The 20,995-nt window shown below is 39.8% G+C and overlaps 1 protein-coding gene across 1 annotated transcript in view; it reads left to right on the top strand.

Moving 5' to 3' along the window:
* Positions 1-18,773, top strand: part of ECM2 (extracellular matrix protein 2, female organ and adipocyte specific) — a 61,602-nt gene extending 42,829 nt beyond the window's left edge. Inside the window, exons 4-9 of the mRNA XM_011927523.1 lie at positions 2,155-2,270; positions 4,283-4,418; positions 8,576-8,733; positions 11,599-11,738; positions 13,186-13,512; positions 17,617-18,773. Coding sequence (XP_011782913.1) covers positions 2,155-2,270; positions 4,283-4,418; positions 8,576-8,733; positions 11,599-11,738; positions 13,186-13,512; positions 17,617-17,785 — 1,046 coding nt within the window. The 3' untranslated portion in view covers positions 17,786-18,773. The remainder of the gene's footprint in view (positions 1-2,154; positions 2,271-4,282; positions 4,419-8,575; positions 8,734-11,598; positions 11,739-13,185; positions 13,513-17,616) is intronic.
* The last annotated feature ends 2,222 nt before the right edge of the window (positions 18,774-20,995 follow it).

The following is a 20,995-nucleotide window of genomic DNA, read 5'->3' as shown; positions in this document are numbered from 1 at the left end:
AAAAAAAAAAAAGTAAATGACTCTTAGGCATGTGCAGTTGTATACACCTGTAGTCCCAGCTACTCAGGAGGTTGAGGTGGGGGAATGGCTTCAGCACAGTAGTCTGAGACCAGTTTAGGCAACAGAGTGAGACCCTGTCTCTTAAAAAAAAAAAAAAAAAAAAAAAGAACGATTCTCATTGCTCTATGAAGATTCTATTTTAATTTCATCCTAAAAATTGATCCTGAATAGACTAATTTCATAATCTTCAAATAAATAAACTTTGCAGAAGAGATGGCTATTTACTGCAGAATAGCAGTCAGGTATAAAGCAAACTCCTCCAAATCCAATGATGATTTCCTACTGATGTTTCTTAAAAATCAGCTTTAATGAGGTATAGTTCATATGTAGTAAAACTTATTTTTAGTACATAAGTTCTGAGTTTCGACAAATGCACAGTCACGTAACCACCACCAAAAGTAAGATATAGGACGTTCTATCACTCCCCAAAATTCCTTGTTCCCCTCCACCAGTCACTGGCCACCACAGAACACTGATCTGTTTTCTGTCTCTACAGTTTTGCCTTTTCCAGAGTGTCACATAAATGGAATCATACAATACACAGCCCTTTCAGTCTGGTTTCGAATGTTTTTGAGAGCCACGCATTTTGCTTTGTGTATCAGTAGTTCATTCCTCTCTTCTGCCAAGTAGTGTTCCATCATGTGGATGGGCCATGGTTTCCTACCAGGTACACGTCATCTGAGTTGTTTCCAGTTTGGGGTGATTATGTATAACGTTGCTATAAACATCCACGTACAAATGTTTGTGTGGACTTAAGTCTTCATTTCTCTAGGGCAATGCCCAGGAGTGGGACTGCTGATATGGTAAATACATGTTTAAGTTCATAAGAAACTGCCCGACAGTTCTCTAAGGTGGCTATTCCTTTCCCACCTGCATGCTGGGGAGCTCCTGCCTCTCTGCAGCCTGCCAGCACTTGGTACTGTCAGTTGCTTTTTCCCCTCATTTTTGACATTCTAGTGGGAATGTGGTCATCTAGGCCTTTTGCCCATGTTTCCATCGGACCACCAGGGAGGGCTCTGAGTAGAAGAATAGCAGGACCAGGTGTGAGAGGCTGGCTGGTGGGGACACTTTGGGTGCTGGGAGCAACAGGAGCCTTCATCTGGGTAATGAGGCCCCTATGGCAGGGGTGGCTCTGGAGATACTGGGTGAGGGGAGCTGAAAAGGTCAACACATTTGTGCAGGGATGGCCATTTGTGACAGCACACTGCCAGTGTCAAACATAATAGAAGCTTCCGTGGCCTTTCTGACAAAGGATTTCATTCTACTTTTATATGATCACCTAAGGAATTCCTCTCATGCTCAGCAAAGCCCCTTCCTCCTGTGGCCTGTGCCCCAGGTATGCTCTGCCCTAAGAAAACCCAATCTGTGAAAGTCTGAAGTCTTGGAAAAGATAAATGACCCACACTGAGCTACACTGTTATGGTTTTGTAAGAATGTCACCACGTGACTTTTATGGGATGTATTATTGGTAAGCTCACTTTCTGGGTTTAAAAATCGACTACTGAACTTAACTAAATGTTAAAACAAAAACCCATAAAATTAGGGCATATAGGAACCTTTGCAGATTGAAGCTCTAGAGGCATAACGTTAGATCTCAGAGAGTCTTGGAGATGATCTCCCCCAGCTTCGTATGCAGAGATGGAGACAGGCTCAGAGGAGGTGAGTGATTTGCATGAGCATTCATGGACAAAAACAGAGGCATGCTTCTAGTCCAAGAAAATGGCTATGGGAGAATATGAAGAATAAAAATCAGTTTCTGTATAACCTTCCACACCTTTGTTGTAAATGTACAATGTTACCAGTACTCTCCAGCAGACCACATTCTGGCTGTGTTAAGCACCTTCATCTAAACCATGATATACTTACAGCCTGATGAATCCTTAGAGAGAAAACGTCAACGATGTTAAACCATCTGTTTCCAGCCTGTTACTTTTCTGAACATACTTTGGTTATATAATATATATTCTGTCCTTGTTCTGAATATTGCTTTCTCCTCCAAAGCTCTCTCTTGATATCTATGCACACACGCCCATACATGTGTGTACATGTATGTATATGCACACATGCCTAAAACATAACCGCTGTATGTCCTAGGCAATTCCATCGCCTCCATCCCAGATGAAGCATTTAATGGATTACCAAATTTGGAAAGGCTTGATCTGAGCAAAAATAATATCACTTCTTCAGGCATAGGTCCAAAAGCATTCAAGGTAAATACATGCTCTGATTTGTCTATTTGGACGAATGGCTTCACTATGACTTGCATTGGTTGGAGATGGGGAAGGGAGGAAAAGGAAAATGTTTCTAATTGGCAGTTTTCTTTTAAGAAAGTTTCCTCTCTGATGTTCCTAAACTGCATTCAAGTTTTCTCTTGAATATAGTTTATTATTTTACATACTTTTAGCTTTGCCATAAGGGCACCAACAATAGCATCAGTGACAAAACTAATGATTTTAATTTATGGAGTAGTTTCTCCCCAAGTAACTGAAAACATGCTAAAATCTGGTCTGTTAGTATATGAAGTATTTTCTGGAAATAAATTGAGCCTATCTGGAAACTCTATTAACATTTTTCAGGCCAGCAAGACACGGCTTCCTTTTTTTTTTTTGTTTTGTGCAATGAACAAAACCTGACGGACGATACTTTGGCAGAAGGGGGTTCTGGAAAAACAGATAGGCTCAGATAAAAATTAGGGATAGCTTGGAAAAGAGGGAAAGAGAGAGAACAGGAAACAGCATAGAATAAACCTTTGAAAGATACAGATTGAACTAATTACATATATATATATCAAATGGGCTGGGCGCAGTGGCTCATACCTGTAATCTCAGCACTTTGGGAGGCTGAGATGGGCGGATCACGAGGTCAGGAGTTTGAGACCAGCCTGGCCAACATGGTGAAACCCCGTCTCTACTAAAAATACAAAATTTAGCCGAGTGTGGTGACATGTACCTGTAGTCCCAGCTACTCGGGAGTCTGAGGCAGGAGAATTGCTTGAATTCGAGAGGCAGAGGTTGCAGTGAGCCAAGATCGCGCCATTGTACTCCAGCCTGGGCGACAGAGGCAGACCCTGTCTCAAAAAACAAAAAGGAGGAAAGAAGACAGAATTCAAGGAATTTAAGAGTTAAGAGAGAAGGGGTTTATGTTTGCAAAAAAAAAACAAACAAACAAACAAACTCATAAATGTGTGTGTTTGAAAAGCCATAAATAAAGCACATTCTATTCCACTAGGTGAAACTGTTACTCCCTTGGCCGGTCTTCTGGGTCTTCCACCCACTCTTCAGACAAATCACTGGCCTCTTATAGTCTCAGTTCCTCTTTCTTATCTGGAGTCTCGGCTGGCAGATAAGAGAGTTCCACATTCACATCCTAGATCTACTTCATGCTATCCATCCTTCTCCTAGAAAATGGCTAGCATTAGGGGGTCCTTTTCCTGTATTTGACCAAGAGAAAAACACTGTAGGAGATTACCTCCTTTTCTTGCTTTGGAATTCTCTGTCCCATTCCGAAACTATTGAAATTTGAATATGATCACCGAGGAGGTGAATCATTCCATGGGACTTTACTAAAACCTACCTAACCACAGTTCCTCACTTTTGGTGGTAGAGGCTAGGTTTGACCAACGAACACACAACTACACATGTGAAAAGATACTTTTCCAGACAGTCAACTGGATGCCATATAGGAATAGCTTGTAATTTCTGTAGTCCTTAGTTTTGGAAAATTTCCACAGTAATTGGTGTCATTTTATGACCTTTCTGGAGTAGATAAAAAACTGAGGTGTACAAGTATGTTAAAAGGATTGATTGCTATCTTAATTGTTAGCATCCATGACAGCTCAGACTACTGCATGATTTCATGAAATTTCTGTGTATTGCTGAAAAGGCGGAAACCTAAGATCTAGCAAGAATGACCAATCCAGTAGTTATGGCAGCTTTCTCTCACTTTCTAAAAAGCTGCAATATAAACATGATGAGTAAGCTACAAAATAATCAAATGCAGTCTGTTGAAAATCCCTGAGAATCAATGCCATTACCAGGATCAATATCAACCTGGCAGGGGGAATATGGGGTTTGTTTGCTGTGTGGCCTGGATATTACTGTCTAAGCCTAAGGAAGGATAGTTTGTGAGACTTTCAGTCAGTGCTTCAAAACGACCCTTATGTGAAATGTGACTGCACAGCTGTGACTAGATAAAAAAGTAACTTTGAGATTTGCTTTTTAAGCTTCTGAAGAAGTTAACGCGTTTGAATATGGATGGAAATAATTTGATACAGATTCCTTCAGAATTGCCATCTACATTAGAAGAACTTAAAATCAATGAGAACAATCTTCAGGTTATTGATAAAGAAAGTTTATCAGGTATTTAATATTTGTTTTTCAATGATGTGCTTCCTTATAATTTTTCTTATATAGTGGTGTAGAAATTTTATTTACAGTATCGCCAAATGAATAAATAGTCAATATTTTTAGGTCACTTAACCATTTGAGCTGATAAAACTTCTTTTAACTATTAACTGGCAAAATGTAAAATGAATTTTAAACTACCTGTTATCTTTGTATAACATTGTTTCTCAATGATTCCAGGTTCTTATTATTCACAAGACAATAAATTTACTACAAATCCAAAATATCTGAAGAATTATACTACATATTCCCCACAACGCCATGTGTTTTGCGTTCTGGATCGACAATTTTGTCGGTTCTTCGAAGTGACTAACCAGTGCCATGGCTTGTTGATTGGATCTCCTTTATCACTCTGATGGTCAATACACTCCACCCACAACTCTTGCTGCCTCCATACAACTTGCTATTTTCATTTATCATGGGTTGGAACCTAAAGACAAAACTAAGCACATGGGAATTATGCATGAAATATGAATAAATGGGCACTACATATGAGGCTGAGATGCTGTCCTACAAAGAAAGCACATGCTCTTCATGGTATTAACTTTGGCTTTGGCAATTTTGTGCCTGAGAGGGCTTGGGTTGGAAGTTCTGTACTCATATGTCACTAAAGTCCTGCTAACTCCACACCCCACGGCATGTGGATGCACGGCGCCCACTGTGGCCTAGCTTTCTGACAGCCTTTAGTGAGGGTGCCCTACATTCTGTGCACTTGACATTGCTGGCACTGGCTCCTCTTCTGCTTGTTTCTGGACTGTGCTAGATAGCTGAAGATACCAAATGTGACTCTGTATAAAAGAGGTTTTATCACATTTTACTTTTCATGAATTCTAGCTAATGCCTTTGATTATACTGTGTACTTTTTTGAGACAAGGACTGCCAACCTTTTCTTTTTATCTTCCTAATAGTCTAGCATAGCTCTTGAGGTCAGTGCTCAACACTGTCTGTTTACTTGCTTTGAAACATATTATGTTTTTATTCATTATGTTATGTATTAAACAAAGCCTTTAAAGGAATGAAACAATCCCATTGTTTCCTGTAGCTCCCAAAAAACTTCACAGGAACAAAACACTTCTGGTATTGAGAAAAGAATAATAATAATGAGAATTGCCAAATCTGAGGATTAGTTATGGAAATACTCAATTTCCAGATGGATTTCAGGACACACAGAAAAACATTAATAAACACAAATTTCGATGGAGATTGCCAAATGGGAAAGACATTAGAAAATTCAATTTCTAACTGCTGAAGACCAAAGGGTGTCAGCAATTTAGAACAACTGTACTAACAGGCTGTATATGAACTACAAGTCAGTCACATTTTTAGTTGGGTTATCACAATGAAGTGTTATAAAACATGCACTCCTGATTGTGAAGGTGCTTTCACACACCCCTGGAACTGCCTTAAAGGATACTCTTCTCCCTCACTCACAAATGCTTCTAGATTCCCAGAGTGTTGACAGGAAGCCAGGGTGAGCGGGCTGTCTGCTTGCCTTTCTTAGCCTGCCTTTCTCCACAGTCTGAGCACAGAGGAGCCTCGGCCCCATGCCGGCAGTGCTTTCTGTCCTCCGGCCCAGATACCCCTGCTGCACTCCCTGGGTGGGCTGAGTCCTAAGAGCTACTGCTGTGCCGGTCCCTCGGGTGCTGGGCTCCCTCTGGCTGGGAGTCCTGATGCTGTGGATGGTCAGGCTGGCTGCCAGGAATGCTATGAGGCCTCCCTGCTTCTGTGTGGAAGCAGGTGGCCCACTGCTCTCCTGTCGTCTCTCTTGGGGTGGCTCCTCACTCATGACCTTTCAGATTATAGCTCCAGAGACAGGGAAGGAGGGCACGCCAGGGAGAGAAAACAGCACAAAGGTGCAAATAAATGAGACAATTTGGGATCCTGTGGGACCTGCAAGCAGGCACAGTGAAGGTGAAGGGCAGGCAACGAGCAACACCAGGGGCTGCATACACCTTGCTGAAGGGCAGGGAATTTACCTGCAGGAGGAGCAGAGTCCACCTGAGATGTGCACGTGTTATGGAGAAAGGGAAGGACTTAAAATTGAGAGAGAAGTGTGACAGGTGGAGGGAGGGACAGCAGAGAAAAACCAGGCATGCTTTAAAAGCATTTTTGTTGTCACTAATGACTGAAAAAACCAAAGTAGGAGCCCTGGAGGTTGCTCCAGTGGATGACCATGTGATGCTGCCTGCCAGGAACAACAAGGCACCTGCCATGTCCACAACCTGTCATGGTACCACCCACCATGGAAGACTTCCTGTTTCCTGTCCATGAATCCTTTCAACATCTACCTCAAGTCTCACCTACAAGAAACACTCTCTAGCACCATCCTATTTCCTGTTACCTCCTATTTCCCATATATACCAGAGAACAGTGTCCTGAATTTGTACTGTTTCTCTCTTTTTCTCTCAGTCATGTAATGGCCATTAGTTCATTTCTGTTATCTATTTTTCAAAGAAAAACTTCCACTGCATTTCAAAACTTCACCTATTTACTAGAGAAAGACGTCAGATTCTCAGTACCTTTAGTTTTGGAAATGAAAGCGAATATGAGGAAATACAACCACTTATCACAATTTACTGGCTGGCCTGGCTACTTCCTGTTGCTCAGCACTTCCATTAATCCTAAGCACCACCACCAGCTTAACCTTTGTAAAATGTGGCCCTTGTCCTGCCGTCCCCATCTTGCTGCCTTGAGAATGAGAGCCAGACGTTGTTGTCCAGGGTGCAAAGGCCCTCCCAGAATTAGCTGGGTGTGGTGGTGGGTGCCTGCAATAAGCTACTCGGGAGACTGAGGCAGAAGAATCGCTTGAACCTGGGAGGCGGAGGTTGCAGTGAGCCAAGACCATGCTATTGCACTCCAGCTTGGGCGACAGAGCGACACTCTGTCTCTAAATAAATTAAAATAAAGTAAAAAAAGGCCCTCCCAGTATACTTCTCTCTGAGCACCAACCTTAACCCCCTCTGTGCACAGCCACTCCAGGGCTAGTCTCCTCTCCCTCTGAACAAACCCACATGGTCTTTCACCTACATGTGCTCAGCTGGCTATTTCAGCCTGGAAGTTCCTCCTACTTCTATCTAAATCTTTCTGTCTGTAGGAGACTGGCACTTTCATACCACTCACATCTACACTGTTTCTTCTTCTTATAATCTTACAGCATTTATTTCTATTCTTGATGCAACTGTCTTTGCTGTTGCCTAAGAACAGAACTGAGTCCCACATGGCATTCGGTGCAATGCCCATGAAGGGGGTTGAATAAAAAACATCCCCTAATCTGGGAATTTTGGCCACACCCTGAACCTCTGATTCAGATGCCTCTGGGTATTGTCATTGCTGAGCTGTCCATTTTGCAGCATGGAGCTTCCATTTGACCTGGATCATACCACTCCTGAGACTAGTAGAAACAAAGTAGAAAAAAAACTTGTTTGTATAAAGGCCTTTCTTGCTAGTTCAATCTGAATGCGTGGAGAATTTTTGATCATCATTCTTTCAAAGCTTCCATTTGGCTGCACTGTGTGCCAACAAGTGAGTAACTATGATGGGAATTCACTGCTCTGGTTTACTTCTGACTCCCTTGTTCAGAGACTGAGGGTGAGCCAGGGAAAGTGTTCTTTTCTGTATCCTGGAAAAAAAAATCACTCATTGCATTAAACTTCCACCCACCCCATTGCCTATGATGCTGCCATTTCATACATCTATGTCTTTGCAATGTTTCCAATGACTGTCCACAACTTTCTATTCCTTTCCTATCTGAACTCCAAATCCCTGTTCAGTCACCACAATTTCTATGGAAACTCCTCTGCCTCTCTTTCCTATCTCCCTCCCTCTCATCTCTCTTGCTTCTGTTCCTTACACATATTGTTAGCACCGAGCATTTCAATGATTTTTTTCGGGTCTGCCTCACTACTGGACCATGCATTTAGTCCTGGTTGAATTGAGCATCTGGGATGTACAAAGTACTTAAGAAAAGACTTTACAGGAGGATACAAAGGTTTTAAAAAAACTGTATTTGCCCTGCAAATAAACTGGCCATTTCACATGACATTTCAAAAGCCTACAAAAATCTGCATGGTTTTTCAATTATCCTAATATTCTAATACTTTTATTTTTTATAGACTTACATCAACTGGTCACCTTAGAACTGGAAGGAAATAATCTCAGTGAAGTCAATGTCAGTCCTTTAGCTTTCAAACCTTTGACGAGCCTAGCCTACTTGCGTCTGGGAAAAAATAAATTTAGAATTATACCGCAGGGTCTTCCTGCTTCTATTGAGGTAACAATATATTTCTTTTAATGTTTTAAATGTATTATATTTTAAATATGGTATACAACAAAATATATTTTAAGACTATTGTGATGTAAATTAAACTCTAGTTTCATGCTGTATGCAGAATTTCCTATAATTTAAGCATTGTTTTTCTTCAAGCAATACAAAATTCTGAATAGAAATTATAATTACTAGTAGAGACACCTGATAAAGTGAAAAATGGTACTTCTGACAGCTCTTGGGGGAAATGGGAGAAAGGAATTGAAAATTTAAATGAAACCACAACTTCTATGAGGTACTCTGATTCTCAAGACAGTGTATACTGTCCCAATCCAGAAATGTGACGCTTATCACAGAAGCTCAAACAGGTATTAACCGTAATAGAGTGTCCACTGACAAATTCCAGGCAAAATCGCAGACACTCTGACCTAACAGTAACTTGCATGGATACAAGTGTTGTATAAAGAAGCCTCTGACTGTTCCAGCAACTCTGTAGCTTACAAGTTTTGACCCAATTCCTACCAAAACTGTCCTGTGACTAACTCCAGGCCCCAAACTCCAGCCTTGCTTTATTATCCTCTAGAGATGCCCCACAGGTCCCCGGATGTGTGGTCTCCTTGCTGCAGGATGTGCTCCAGAGGGTCTTTGGCTGATGAATGTCAACACCCCTCATTTCCTGCATTAAAAACACTGAGGTGGACCGTGCAGTGGCTCACACCAGTAATATCAGCATTCTGGGAGTCTGAGGCAGGAAGATGGCTTGAGGCCAGGAGTTTGAGAGTAGCCTGGGCAACATACTGAGGCCCTGTCTCTAAAAAATATATTTTTAAAAAAACTAGCCAGGCATGGTGGTGCACACCTGTAGTTGTAGCTGCTCAGGAGGCTGAGGTGGAGGATCACTTGAACCCAGGAGTTTGAGGCTGCAGTAAGCTAGGATCGTACCACTGCACTCCAGCCTGGGCAACACAGAGAGACTCTATCTCTACAAACCACACCCCACCCCGCCCGCCAAAAAGAACACTGAGGTCCAGAGAGTCTATACATACTGGCAACTGTGGGAACACAGGTTTTCTTATAAGCTCCGTTCCTCCTATACCACATGATCATCCAGCCAGAAGTCAGGATGCAGCATCCCCCGGCTTCAGCCCCAACAAGCCAGAAAAGAGCATCATCTATGGTGATCTTATGTGGCTGTCATGGCTATCACCCTTCTTCTTCTTCCTATTTCCAGATTAAGTGACAGAGTTATATAACACTGACATTTATCAGTACCTGGCTTTCCATCAGAATTTCCTGGGTTCTTAAGAAATACAGACTCTTGGACCTATCCCAGACATGCTAAGTCAGATTCCTTGTGGGGCAGGGCCAGAAATTAATAATTAAAAGATTAAAATTTAAATAGATAATGCATACACATGTTAAACACATACATACACAATGAGGATAATACAAAAGTGCAATGTGCCCCACTCTGAGCCTGAGCTTCCCATACTGGCTTCTCTCTCTCCAAAGGGATCCATTCCTACCAGTCTGCAAGGCACTGGGCATACAAGTGCACAAATGCATGGCACATACTATAAATCCTTCTAAAGACGCTGCTGTACACCTGCCTCACTTAACCATGCAGCCTCAAGGCTGCCTCATGTCATTCTTTCCTACAGTTGCAGACTTTTCAACATATGGACAGGTGTGCCAGGATTTATTTAACTAGTCTCTGACTGATCTAGCTCACCTCCTAAATACATATGCAGGTAAAAGCAAAAAGTTGAAAATTGCTTTACTAATTTCTAACAAATGCCAAAATTAACAAAGAGGGAAATTCTCACAGGTGGAATAGAAGGTGACACTAAAGATATAAGCCAGTTCTACCTCTGAATTCTAACAAGAGAACAAAGAGAATTTTTATAATGCAATCCTTTAGTGAAAAACTCCCTCTAATGCCAACTAAACTAAACTTGAAGGCAGCTAGCTATTAAAAACTTACTAACAATTCTAGCAAACTTCTCCTTGGTTGTAAATTAAGGCTCTTAATTAACTTTAAATTAATTATAACAAAAGCAAATCTAAAAACATAAGCCTAAAATATTATAGACCACATGAAATAGTAGGAAACAGGCAGTCTGGGACTGGAGACTCGGCTAGGACAAGCCCCTCTTAGTATTAGTCACGTAACCGCGGGTGAGCCTCCCTGTCTCTCCAGGCCCAACTTAACTCCACTGGTAAGTAGAGACAATAATTTTTGTCTACTCTTCAGTTTTTAAAGCCCAAATGAGATAATTTATGTGAATAAGTATTATAAAGTAGTGAGTCTTGTATAATTATTATGGTATGCCATTTCTTGCAACATATTATGGCTAATACATTTTAAATAAAATTTATTTGATTCCATCACCATGACAGACAGTGTGTTTTATTTCACTAATTAGTTATAAAATTTGACAACTTTCCTGTAAATCCAGCACTTTGGGAGGCCAAGGCAGGTAGATCACTTGAGCTTAGGAGTTCGAGATCAGCTTGAACAACATGGTGAGATCCTGTCTCTACAAAAAACACAAAAATTGGCCAGGCTTGGTGGTGTATACCTGTAGTCTCAGTCACTTGTGGGACTGAAGTGGTAGGATCACTTGAGCCTGGGAGGTCAAGGCTGCAGTGAGCCGTATTTGTGCCCTGCACTCCATTCTGTGTGACAAAGTGAGACCCCGTTTTAAAAAAAAAAGACAACTTAAAAACAAGAGCTTACTTGAAAGAGCAGTGAAGAAGGACTCTAGATAATACTAATGACAATAGTCTATGTTACTATTTTAGTCTTCATGAGACTGAACATATCAACTAACACAAAAGAAAAATAATAGTCTTTTCTCTTAATTATAGGAATTACACCTAGAAAATAACCAAATTGAAGAAATAACTGAAATTTGTTTCAATCATACCAGAAAGATCAATGTCATTGTACTACGTTATAACAAAATTGAAGAAAATAGGATTGCTCCTCTAGCCTGGATAAATCAAGAGTAAGTACATGCTACGATTTAAATTTTATTGAACTATTTCTTCCTCTCATTATTAAACAGAATAGGAAAACTGGGAATAGGATAAGTGAGGGAGGTGACGATACTGAAGGGCTCGGAGACAGAATCGTTTCTTAGTGAACCCTTACCCTATCCCCAAAGTGGGCTCCTTCATGCAGTTTCCAACCTGTGCATTGCATGACTGGTATTAGGATTATTACAGTTACTACTGCTGTTGTCACCATACTGCGTACTGGACACCCTATCATATGCCAAGTGCTGAGCTAGCAAAAACTGAGCCCCAGCTGTCTGACTTTGAGGTCTGCCCACTAGTGGTCAAATGCCACTCTAGCTCTGTCTACCTCACAGGTTGTCAGCAGGTTTGAATGAGATAATTGCCTGCACACAGTGAGAAAGAAATCTGCCATACTCCTTCTCCTCATCATCATTAGATAGAAGCACCAGGCTCCAGAGCCCAGGCCTGTTCTACACTACACAGCCTTCTTTTCTCCAAACTATTTCTTCACTGCAACTCTTACAAAATAGACTGAAGAATGCTTGGCCTAACAGTGGAGGCCAAAAGTAGACTCCATCTTCCTGGACAAGAATCAGCAACCTCTGGCTGTAGCTCTCAGTGAAGGGGGAGGGAGTCAGAAGCAAGCCCTGCAGCAAATCCAGCAGACAACTGGGATCTGGGATTGCGTGTCCTGGAACTATGTGCCTAAGTAACACAGCCGGGGACGTGTGTCATTCAGAAACAGGATGGAGAGGCCAACTGGGCTCAGCAGCATGTGGCACTGAGTCCACTGAGGGCAGAGGAGTCTTCATCAGGTGAAAAGAGGGTGTGGGGCAGAAGCCTTAGGAGACTCAGGTGGGTTCCTGAAACAAGCCAGTGAGTTCACCACGTTTCCCAGATCTTCTAGATGATTAACAGCATTTTCTAGATCCCTCAGGATCACCTCAAGTCCCAGGTGTGCCAGGTCATCAAATCAAATGTGGAATGAAAACGTAGGGGAAGGGGAACCAAAACAAGCCAAACAAACCAAACTTCCTTGCTGGAACCAGAGACAACTTTACAGATAGACATTTCGATGTATGCTGGGATTCATGGGATTTCATTTTGGATTCAACACATCAACCTTACAGATATTTTAGTCTTTGGGCCTCAGTATTGCCTCCAGGGATATGAGTTTTTCCCTCCTAGTCTTTGATGCTCCCCTCGCATGGATTCGCATAGCTGGGAGGCAGTATGGCACACTGGTAAGGACATGCACCTTGGTGCAAGGGACTAGGGCTGGCTATACCTGGAAAAGTTCCTATTTGGAATCTTCACTACAAACTAGGTGCTTATAGGAAAATGGACCAGCATCAAGACTGGCCTTATCAAAATTTAGAGCTGATGATCACCATCCTGATGTCCCTAACCTGTTTACTTTTTTCTTTGTTGCAGAAATCTAGAATCCATTGATCTCTCATACAACAAGCTCTATCATGTCCCCTCCTATCTACCCAAGTCCTTGCTGCACCTCGTGCTCCTCGGGAACCAGATTGAACGGATCCCTGGCTATGTGTTTGGTCACATGGAACCAGGCCTGGAATACTTGTACCTGTCATTTAACAAACTTGCTGATGATGGCATGGACCGTGTCTCCTTCTACGGGGCATATCATTCCCTGAGAGAATTATTTCTGGATCACAATGACTTAAAATCTATACCACCTGGGATACAAGAAATGAAAGCACTACATTTTCTGAGGCTGAACAACAACAAGATACGGTAAATTTTGGCTTTTTCAAGTATCTGTTTAAATTTTGGTTGGCAAAATATATGATAAAACAACCATGACATGATCTCTGGGATTTAGGTTAAGGAAAAAAAAAAATGGTGCTAAGGGGTTGGATGAAACAAGATTGGCAAATGTTAGTAATTACTGAAGGTGGATGACAGGTATGTGAGGATTCATTAGAGGTTTTTCCTACTTTTGCACATGTTTATAAATTTCCATAGTTAAAACATCTTTTGGCCAGATGCAGTGGCTCACACCTATAATTCCAGCACTTTAGGAGGCCAAAGTGGGTGGGTCACCTGAGGTCAAGAGTTCCAGGCCAGCCTGGCCAACATGGTGAAACCTCGTTTCTACTAAAAATACAAAAATTAACAGGGCTTGGGGGTGGCATGTCTGTAATGCCAGCTAGTTGGAAGGCTGAGGTGGGAGAATGTTTGAACCTGGGAGGCAGAGGTTGCAGTGAGCCGGGATCCTGCCACTGCACTCTGGCCTGGGTAACAGAGTGAGACTCCATCTCAAAAAAAAAAAAAAAAAAAGAAAAAGAAAAATTAACAGATTATTATTATATAACACTTAGAACTTTAGAGAGAGTTTCAGATAAGTCTTCAAAGCAACAGATTATGTTACTACTCCCACCTCCATATGTAAATAAATAAATCTATAGAGCATAAAACCTAAATATATGCTAAAATTAAAACTGCTTCTATCTAGATTTTTCTGAAGTCAAATTTCTGAATACATTTATTGATACTCACTTTACCTACTTTTGGGAACACATTTTTCTGCGTGTATTCAGCTTATATACTGAATCATCACTTCTGCCTAGATGGCATGAGTGTCTTGAGAAGTAATCCAGAATATTTTGTCAGTGGGGGTCTTTATAATTGGCAGTGAGGGAGACAATAACCTTGTTGTTCTGTCCCTGAGAATTATGCCTCTCAGTCTTTCCCCTTCTCTAAAAGTCCAAATAAACTAAATGCCTACAAAAACAAAACAAAACAAAAACACAGAAAAGTTCGAGTTTTTAAAGGTACTGGAAGAAGAGATGGGGCTTGGGAAGGCTTTGTAAAATTCAGTTTCAAAATTTTTTTGCAAAAATACTTCACAGGTTGTGCCATATGCTTCATACTGCATTGCATCAGAAGGCGTTTAGTGTTTGTCCCACTTTTTGTGATTCTGAAATTGATCAGTGGGTTGAGGTGGTCACAGCCTGGTATCTCCTATGACAAACTTACTCTTCCATCACTGGACCAATGGTTTCACTCATAGATGAATGTTGTCTGATTCTTACTTCATTAGGGGTAACAAAATGATGAATTTCTATTTTTGCCATGCTTCTCACGCTTATTAGCTGGAATTCCGCTGTAAAAAATTTTTGGCTCATCAACTAGGGCTGCTTTGTCACTCTGAAAGGCAAGAAAAAAGCTTAGTTCTTTCCTTTAAGCCACAAGTGGGAGTAAGAAGTTGGAGCCTAAATGTTTTTGCTTTATTTTGTTTTAGGGTTCTCTCTTTTTCCGGTGAATCAACATACACTTACGCTTTCATGTAAGCAGTTATGCTTCAATCAGTTGCAGTCATTATTCTTAAACCGTCCTGTATCTGGACAATGGTCACTATTCAAACTGGCTCTTGTGTCTGCTCACTTGCTTTTGGGCACACGTGGGCCTCAGGCTTACTTTCTGCATTCCCTACTACAGACCTTCCTCCAAAAAGCCTGGCCCCTTTCTTTGGGGAATAGTATTGAGAAGCCCCAAGCAGGAACCAGCCGTGGCCCTTTCAATTGTATTGCTATTGTATGGAGGCCTTTCAGTGGACTGCCAGGAAATTCCGTATTTTGAAAAGAAAATAAGTTCAGATTGACATTCCCAAATCAAATTTAACGTCATTGAATATTAATTCCTTTTATTAAAACTTGTTTCTCTTACACTGAAAATCTAGGTTCCCAACAATATTAACTTGGATGATCTTACAATACGTAAACAATTGTTTCAAAATGACATCATTATTACTGCTAATAACAAAAGCTTTAAGTTTATTATTTTTTGGTAGCTCTATTTGTCTTTAGAATAAGTTCCACTAAACATGTACAGCTGAAATACAGTGGTTTCCTCTGTGATATGTCAACAACTTAATATTCAGACATGTTATTTAGTTTTTAGTTTTTAGAAATTGCTTTTTTCTTTTTGAATATTACTTTTGACTGTGTTAAATATTTATAATTCCAAAGTCAAAACTGTGTAAGAAGTTGAATTAAGAGAAGTCTTACTTTTGTGATTGTCTGTCGTACACTGTATGATCCTTCCCATAGTTTACATTTTTAAATTTCTAGTTTATCCTTCCAGTGTTTATTTTTGCAAACATAAGCCTACATACATATACATATTTCCCCATCCCCATCCATAATTATTATACAAATTATTACACAAAAGGGCAGTTTTCTCTCTATATATGTCTTAGTCCGGTTCTGATGCTATAAAGTAATGCCCAAGGCTGGGTAATTTATAAAGAGAAAAGGTTTATTTTGCTCATGGTTCTTCAGGCGGTGCAAGCAGCACGGCACTGGCATCTGCATCTGGTGAGGGCCTTCAGGCTGCTTCCACTCATGGTGGAAGGGGAGATGGAGTGTGTAGAGATTACATGGTAAGAGAGAAGACAAAAAAGAATGGGGAGGTGCTAGGCTCTTATGGGAATGAATAGAACAAGAACTCACTCACTCCCCTGATCCTAGAGAGGATATTTATCTGTTTATGAGTGATCTGCCCCCATGACCCAAACACCTTCCATTAAGCACCACCTCCAACACTGGGAATCACGTTTCAACATGAGATTTGGAGGGTCTAGAACGTAAAGTATATATATAAAAAAAGAAATATAAGATATAAGAAAATGACATAAAAAAAAAACCTTATTGGGTATGTGTATTTTTTCTACCATTTGCTTTTTTTCTTTCTTTTCTTTTTTTTTTTGAGACAGAGTTTTGCTCTTGTTGCCCAGGCTGGAGTGCAATGGCGTGATCTTGGCTCACCGCAACCTCCACCTCCCGGGTTCAAGTGATTCTCTTGCCTCAGCCTCCCAAGTAGCTGGGATTACAGGCATACGCCACGATGCCCGGCTAATTTTGTATTTTCAGTAGAGATGGAGTTTCTCCATGTTAGTCTGGCTGGTCTTGAACTCCTGACCTCAGGTGATCCACCTGCCTCGGCCTCCCAAAGTGCTGGGAGGCCCAGCCTACCCTTTGCTTTTTAAAAGTATCAGTATATCACTCCAAATCAGTATGTAGAGAATTTCTTCATTCCTTTTTACAACTGAATATTATGCAGATATACTATATTTTATTCAATCAGTTCGTTATTGATAGACATTTGTTTCCACTCTTACTGCTAAAAATAATGCCACAAAAGATAAGTTTGTATAAATGTCATTTTGTTTTTTTCCAGTTTAACTTCGGGATAAAATCCTAGCAGTGGGAATGCAGAGTGCAAAGGATAAAGTGCATATGTAATTTTGCTAGATATTGCCAAAAACCTCTCCAGAGGGGGTGCACCATTTTGCATTCCCTTCAGTGGTATTTGATCGGTCCAGGCTCACTATTAGAATATGTTAATGAGCTTTTGGATTTTTTTTTTGCAAACCTCATAAATAAAAAGTGGTATGCCAGTAAAATTTCAATTTACATTTTTCTTATGAATGAAATTGAGCATTTTCCATTTTCCTCCTAGATTCTTAAGAAGCCTTTGTATCTGTGATATAAGTTACTCTCTCCTTTGTCATGTTGTTTAACTTTGCACTTTTTTTTTTTAAAACCTGCAGTAAATTTTAAATCATTTCATTCAGTGCTTCTGGTTTTCAAATCACATATAGGAAGAATCTCCCGAGTCAGAGGGTGTGACCACGGTCTGTTCGAGTGCTTCTATGGCTTCATCTTTCACATTTGGATCTTTGATGTAGTTGGAATTTATTCTGGTCTATAATATAAGAATCCAACTTTATTTTAAGAACAAAATAAGTTTTTTAACAAATGTTAAACTTAATTCCTAAATGAAGGCAGATTATTACTTGGACCATGTGTGACTTGCATGTCTATTTTTCCTTAGGAACATTCTGCCAGAAGAAATTTGCAATGCTGAAGAGGATGATGACTCAAATCTGGAACATCTTCATCTTGAAAACAATTACATTAAAATTAGAGAAATACCATCTTACACATTTTCATGCATAAGATCATATTCAAGTATTGTTCTTAAACCACAAAACATCAAGTAATTCCAAGTTTTCCTTTACTGTTTATAAACTTTACTCATGTATTTGTAGTAGCTGCATTTGTCATTAACAAGAGAGACATAATCCTCCTGTTATTCTCAGTATCATTATATGCTAGTCAATCTGATTCACTAATACACAGATGAACAACCAAAATATACCTAAAAGGCGTAGTCTCTAGGAGTTTTATAAGGTAAAATCTCTCAGTTTCCCACCTTTAGAAAGAGGCCATCTCACTAGAATAGGATATTATGCACACTGAGCTAGACCAGAAGAGTCTGGAACAAAATAAACACAGCCTTTATAATCAACTTGAGTACTGGTGTTAGCTGAGAACTCTGTAAGTCCCTTTAAAAATTATGTATCTTTTGGTTCAAGATTAAGAAGCATAATGACAAGAAAAAAAGCAGGCAGAATTTATGAATAAGTGTTGTTTATTATTCTGTTAAAACAACAATTTGTTAATTTCTTGTAAGGCCCTGGGCTATAATTACTGGTATAACTATAACTAAGTATTGGGGTAGCTTTCATTTCTTTCATTAATTACATGTGTAAAATGAAAACACTACTGTAATGTTAATTTCCGGTTTTGAAAATCGTATTATGGTTATGTACATTGTTAACATTAAGGAAAGCTGGCAGAAGGGTGTGCATGAATTCTATACATTTTTGAAACTTTTCTATAATTCTAAAATTATTTTTTAAAGTTAAATAGTATATTAAGATTACCTTCACTATTCTTTACTCAAGATTAAAATATTTTTTCAAAAGCAGTAGAGTTTGTTTAAAATACAAGTTAATTATTCTTGACTATAACCTTGTAAAGGTAAATCTAATGTATAAATTTTTGCACCACTGGTCATAGCATCTATCTCCTTTGCCTTAATTTACTGAAATATATCATTTTATTCCGTTCAATTGAACATAAAGCTATGTCTTTACTATGTATTGGCCCTACCAAAACCATATATTAAAATTTTTTAACATAATGCTCTTTTATCTTTGTATTGCTAAAGTAATTTATAAGACACATATAGAAACTATGTTGACTTCTTTTGTTACTCTCGGTTTTATGTCTTGGCTAGGAACTTAAGTGCCAGTGTTGGCCTCATTGTATAGGTTTCTCTAATTTTTTAAGCTTTAGTTATTTAATCATTTAATAGTTCTTTCACCACTCTAGGAACCTTCCATCCCCACTTCACAAAGCTATTATAAGAACCAGAAAAGAATGTAAAGCATTTTGGAAAGTATGAATGCAGTTATTATCTCATATAAAACTGAAAGGAACCAGCATAGCCAACCACAATTGACAATTTCATGGTTGACTTTCAATTTCATGAGTGTGAAAAGTTTGACTTACTCCATAATGTTGCTATTTTTTCTTTTTTTTTTTAGATGGAGTCTCGCTCTGTCACCAGGCTGGAGTGCAGTGGTACAATCTTGGCTCACTGCAACCTCTGCCTCCTGGGTTCAAGCGATTCTCCTGCTTCAGCCTCCCGAGTAGCTGGGACTACAGGCATGTGCCACCACGTCCAGTTAATTTTTGTGTTTTTAGTAGAGACAGGTTTTACCATGTTGGCCAGGATGGTCTCGATCTCTTGACCTTGTGATAAGCCCACCTTGGCCTCCCAAAGTGCTGGGATTACAGGCGTGAGTCACTGCACCCGGCCAGACTTATTCCATAATGTTACTTCTAAGCCTGCTTTCTAAGCCCTTTCTTAATACGCAGGATTCAGAGATTATAACATGAACAACAATAATAATATGAAGATAACTGTTAGACTGAAGGGTCAAAGACTTATAGCAGGTTGTTAGGAAGAAAAACAGAATTTTATGGAACAAAAGTTGAGCTTTGTAATCAGTTTAGGAATGAAGGAGCATTACTAATTTTAAATTGGCCAAGTTGAATTTAAGAGACAGGTAAAAACAAGAAGATAAGGTTACACATCCATTTAACAAGAACCCTTGCTCAATACTTCTTGATGTATGAATATAAACGCATTGACATAAATGGTTTAAGGCAATCTAAGCTGTAAACAAAATTAGTATTAAAGGGGGCTCAAACTGAATAAGGTGAGTCAGCAGAACTAGCATCCTGGGATGACACAGACACAGATTCTGAACCACTCATTCATTTATTTCTTAGTCTGACTTTATTCAGTTGTGTTTCAGATGCTGTTCTAGAGACAGTGACAAACAGAGCAGATGGGGCCTTTCCTCTCTGGTACAGGCAATAAGCAGGAAATCAAGCAGACAAGTAAGCATGCAAGTGCTGTGCAGTCAGAAAAATGGATGACAATGCAATGAGCACACTGGGGCCTGAGGGCTGCCAGGAGACTACAGCCACCCTCAGTGGCCTGGAGTAACAGCAGATCCAGACCCATGCCAGACCCAGCAGGCACAATGTGGGCTTGCTGTGCATGTCTCTTCTCAACTCTGCTCTGGCAGCAGAATCCCAAAGAAAAATGAAAATCAGAATGACCGACTGAAGCTTTTTTTCTTACGTGGAAGTTGTACTTATTTCAACTGATTTTATGATTTTTAAAATATGGCTAGCATGGAACTTGTTCAGCCCTGAAATTTCATGATGTTCTGCATGGGAAGTTTTAATTCCATAAAAAAGTGATAAATGTCCTTATAGCAAACACTCTTCACAATATAATGTACTAAAAAACAGATGTTCTGTTTGGCTTCAAAAATTACACTATAATTACTAACACACATATACACTAAGGAAGTCCTGGTCTAGCCATGATCTAAAAATATTAATGGTGTGTCTTGCCTTTGTGTATATATACAAGGAATAGTATAACTTTGAGATTTGGCTTATTATCAATAAAAATATTATAAGCAGCACTAAAGAAATGATTTAGTGAAAGACATACAGAACCCGGTATAAGGAAATAACTACACCAGGAACCAAGAGACTTGGGAGCCCATCTTGTTCTCCAATAATTATGCAGTCATTTTACTTCTTTGGGGTTCATTTGATTCAATTATAAAATAACATGTTTGGAACCGATCAGTAGTTTTCAGACAAGGTTCATTGGAGTTTCATGTCACTGATAAGGAAGTGAACAGACCTCTTTCTTCAAACAAAGCAGCTTTGCTCTCATCAGAAAGTGTTGACTCCCATCCCCCTTTTCTTCTTACAATCAACAAACTAGGTACTATCTAAATGACACACTAGGTTTTAAAATCCATGAAGAACAT

This window comes from Colobus angolensis, unplaced genomic scaffold, assembly GCF_000951035.1.
Source record: "Colobus angolensis palliatus isolate OR3802 unplaced genomic scaffold, Cang.pa_1.0 Scaffold72, whole genome shotgun sequence".
Taxonomy (NCBI): domain Eukaryota; kingdom Metazoa; phylum Chordata; class Mammalia; order Primates; family Cercopithecidae; genus Colobus; species Colobus angolensis.
The sequence above is the reverse complement of the archived record's forward strand: the minus strand, read 5'-3'. Positions and strand labels throughout refer to the sequence as shown.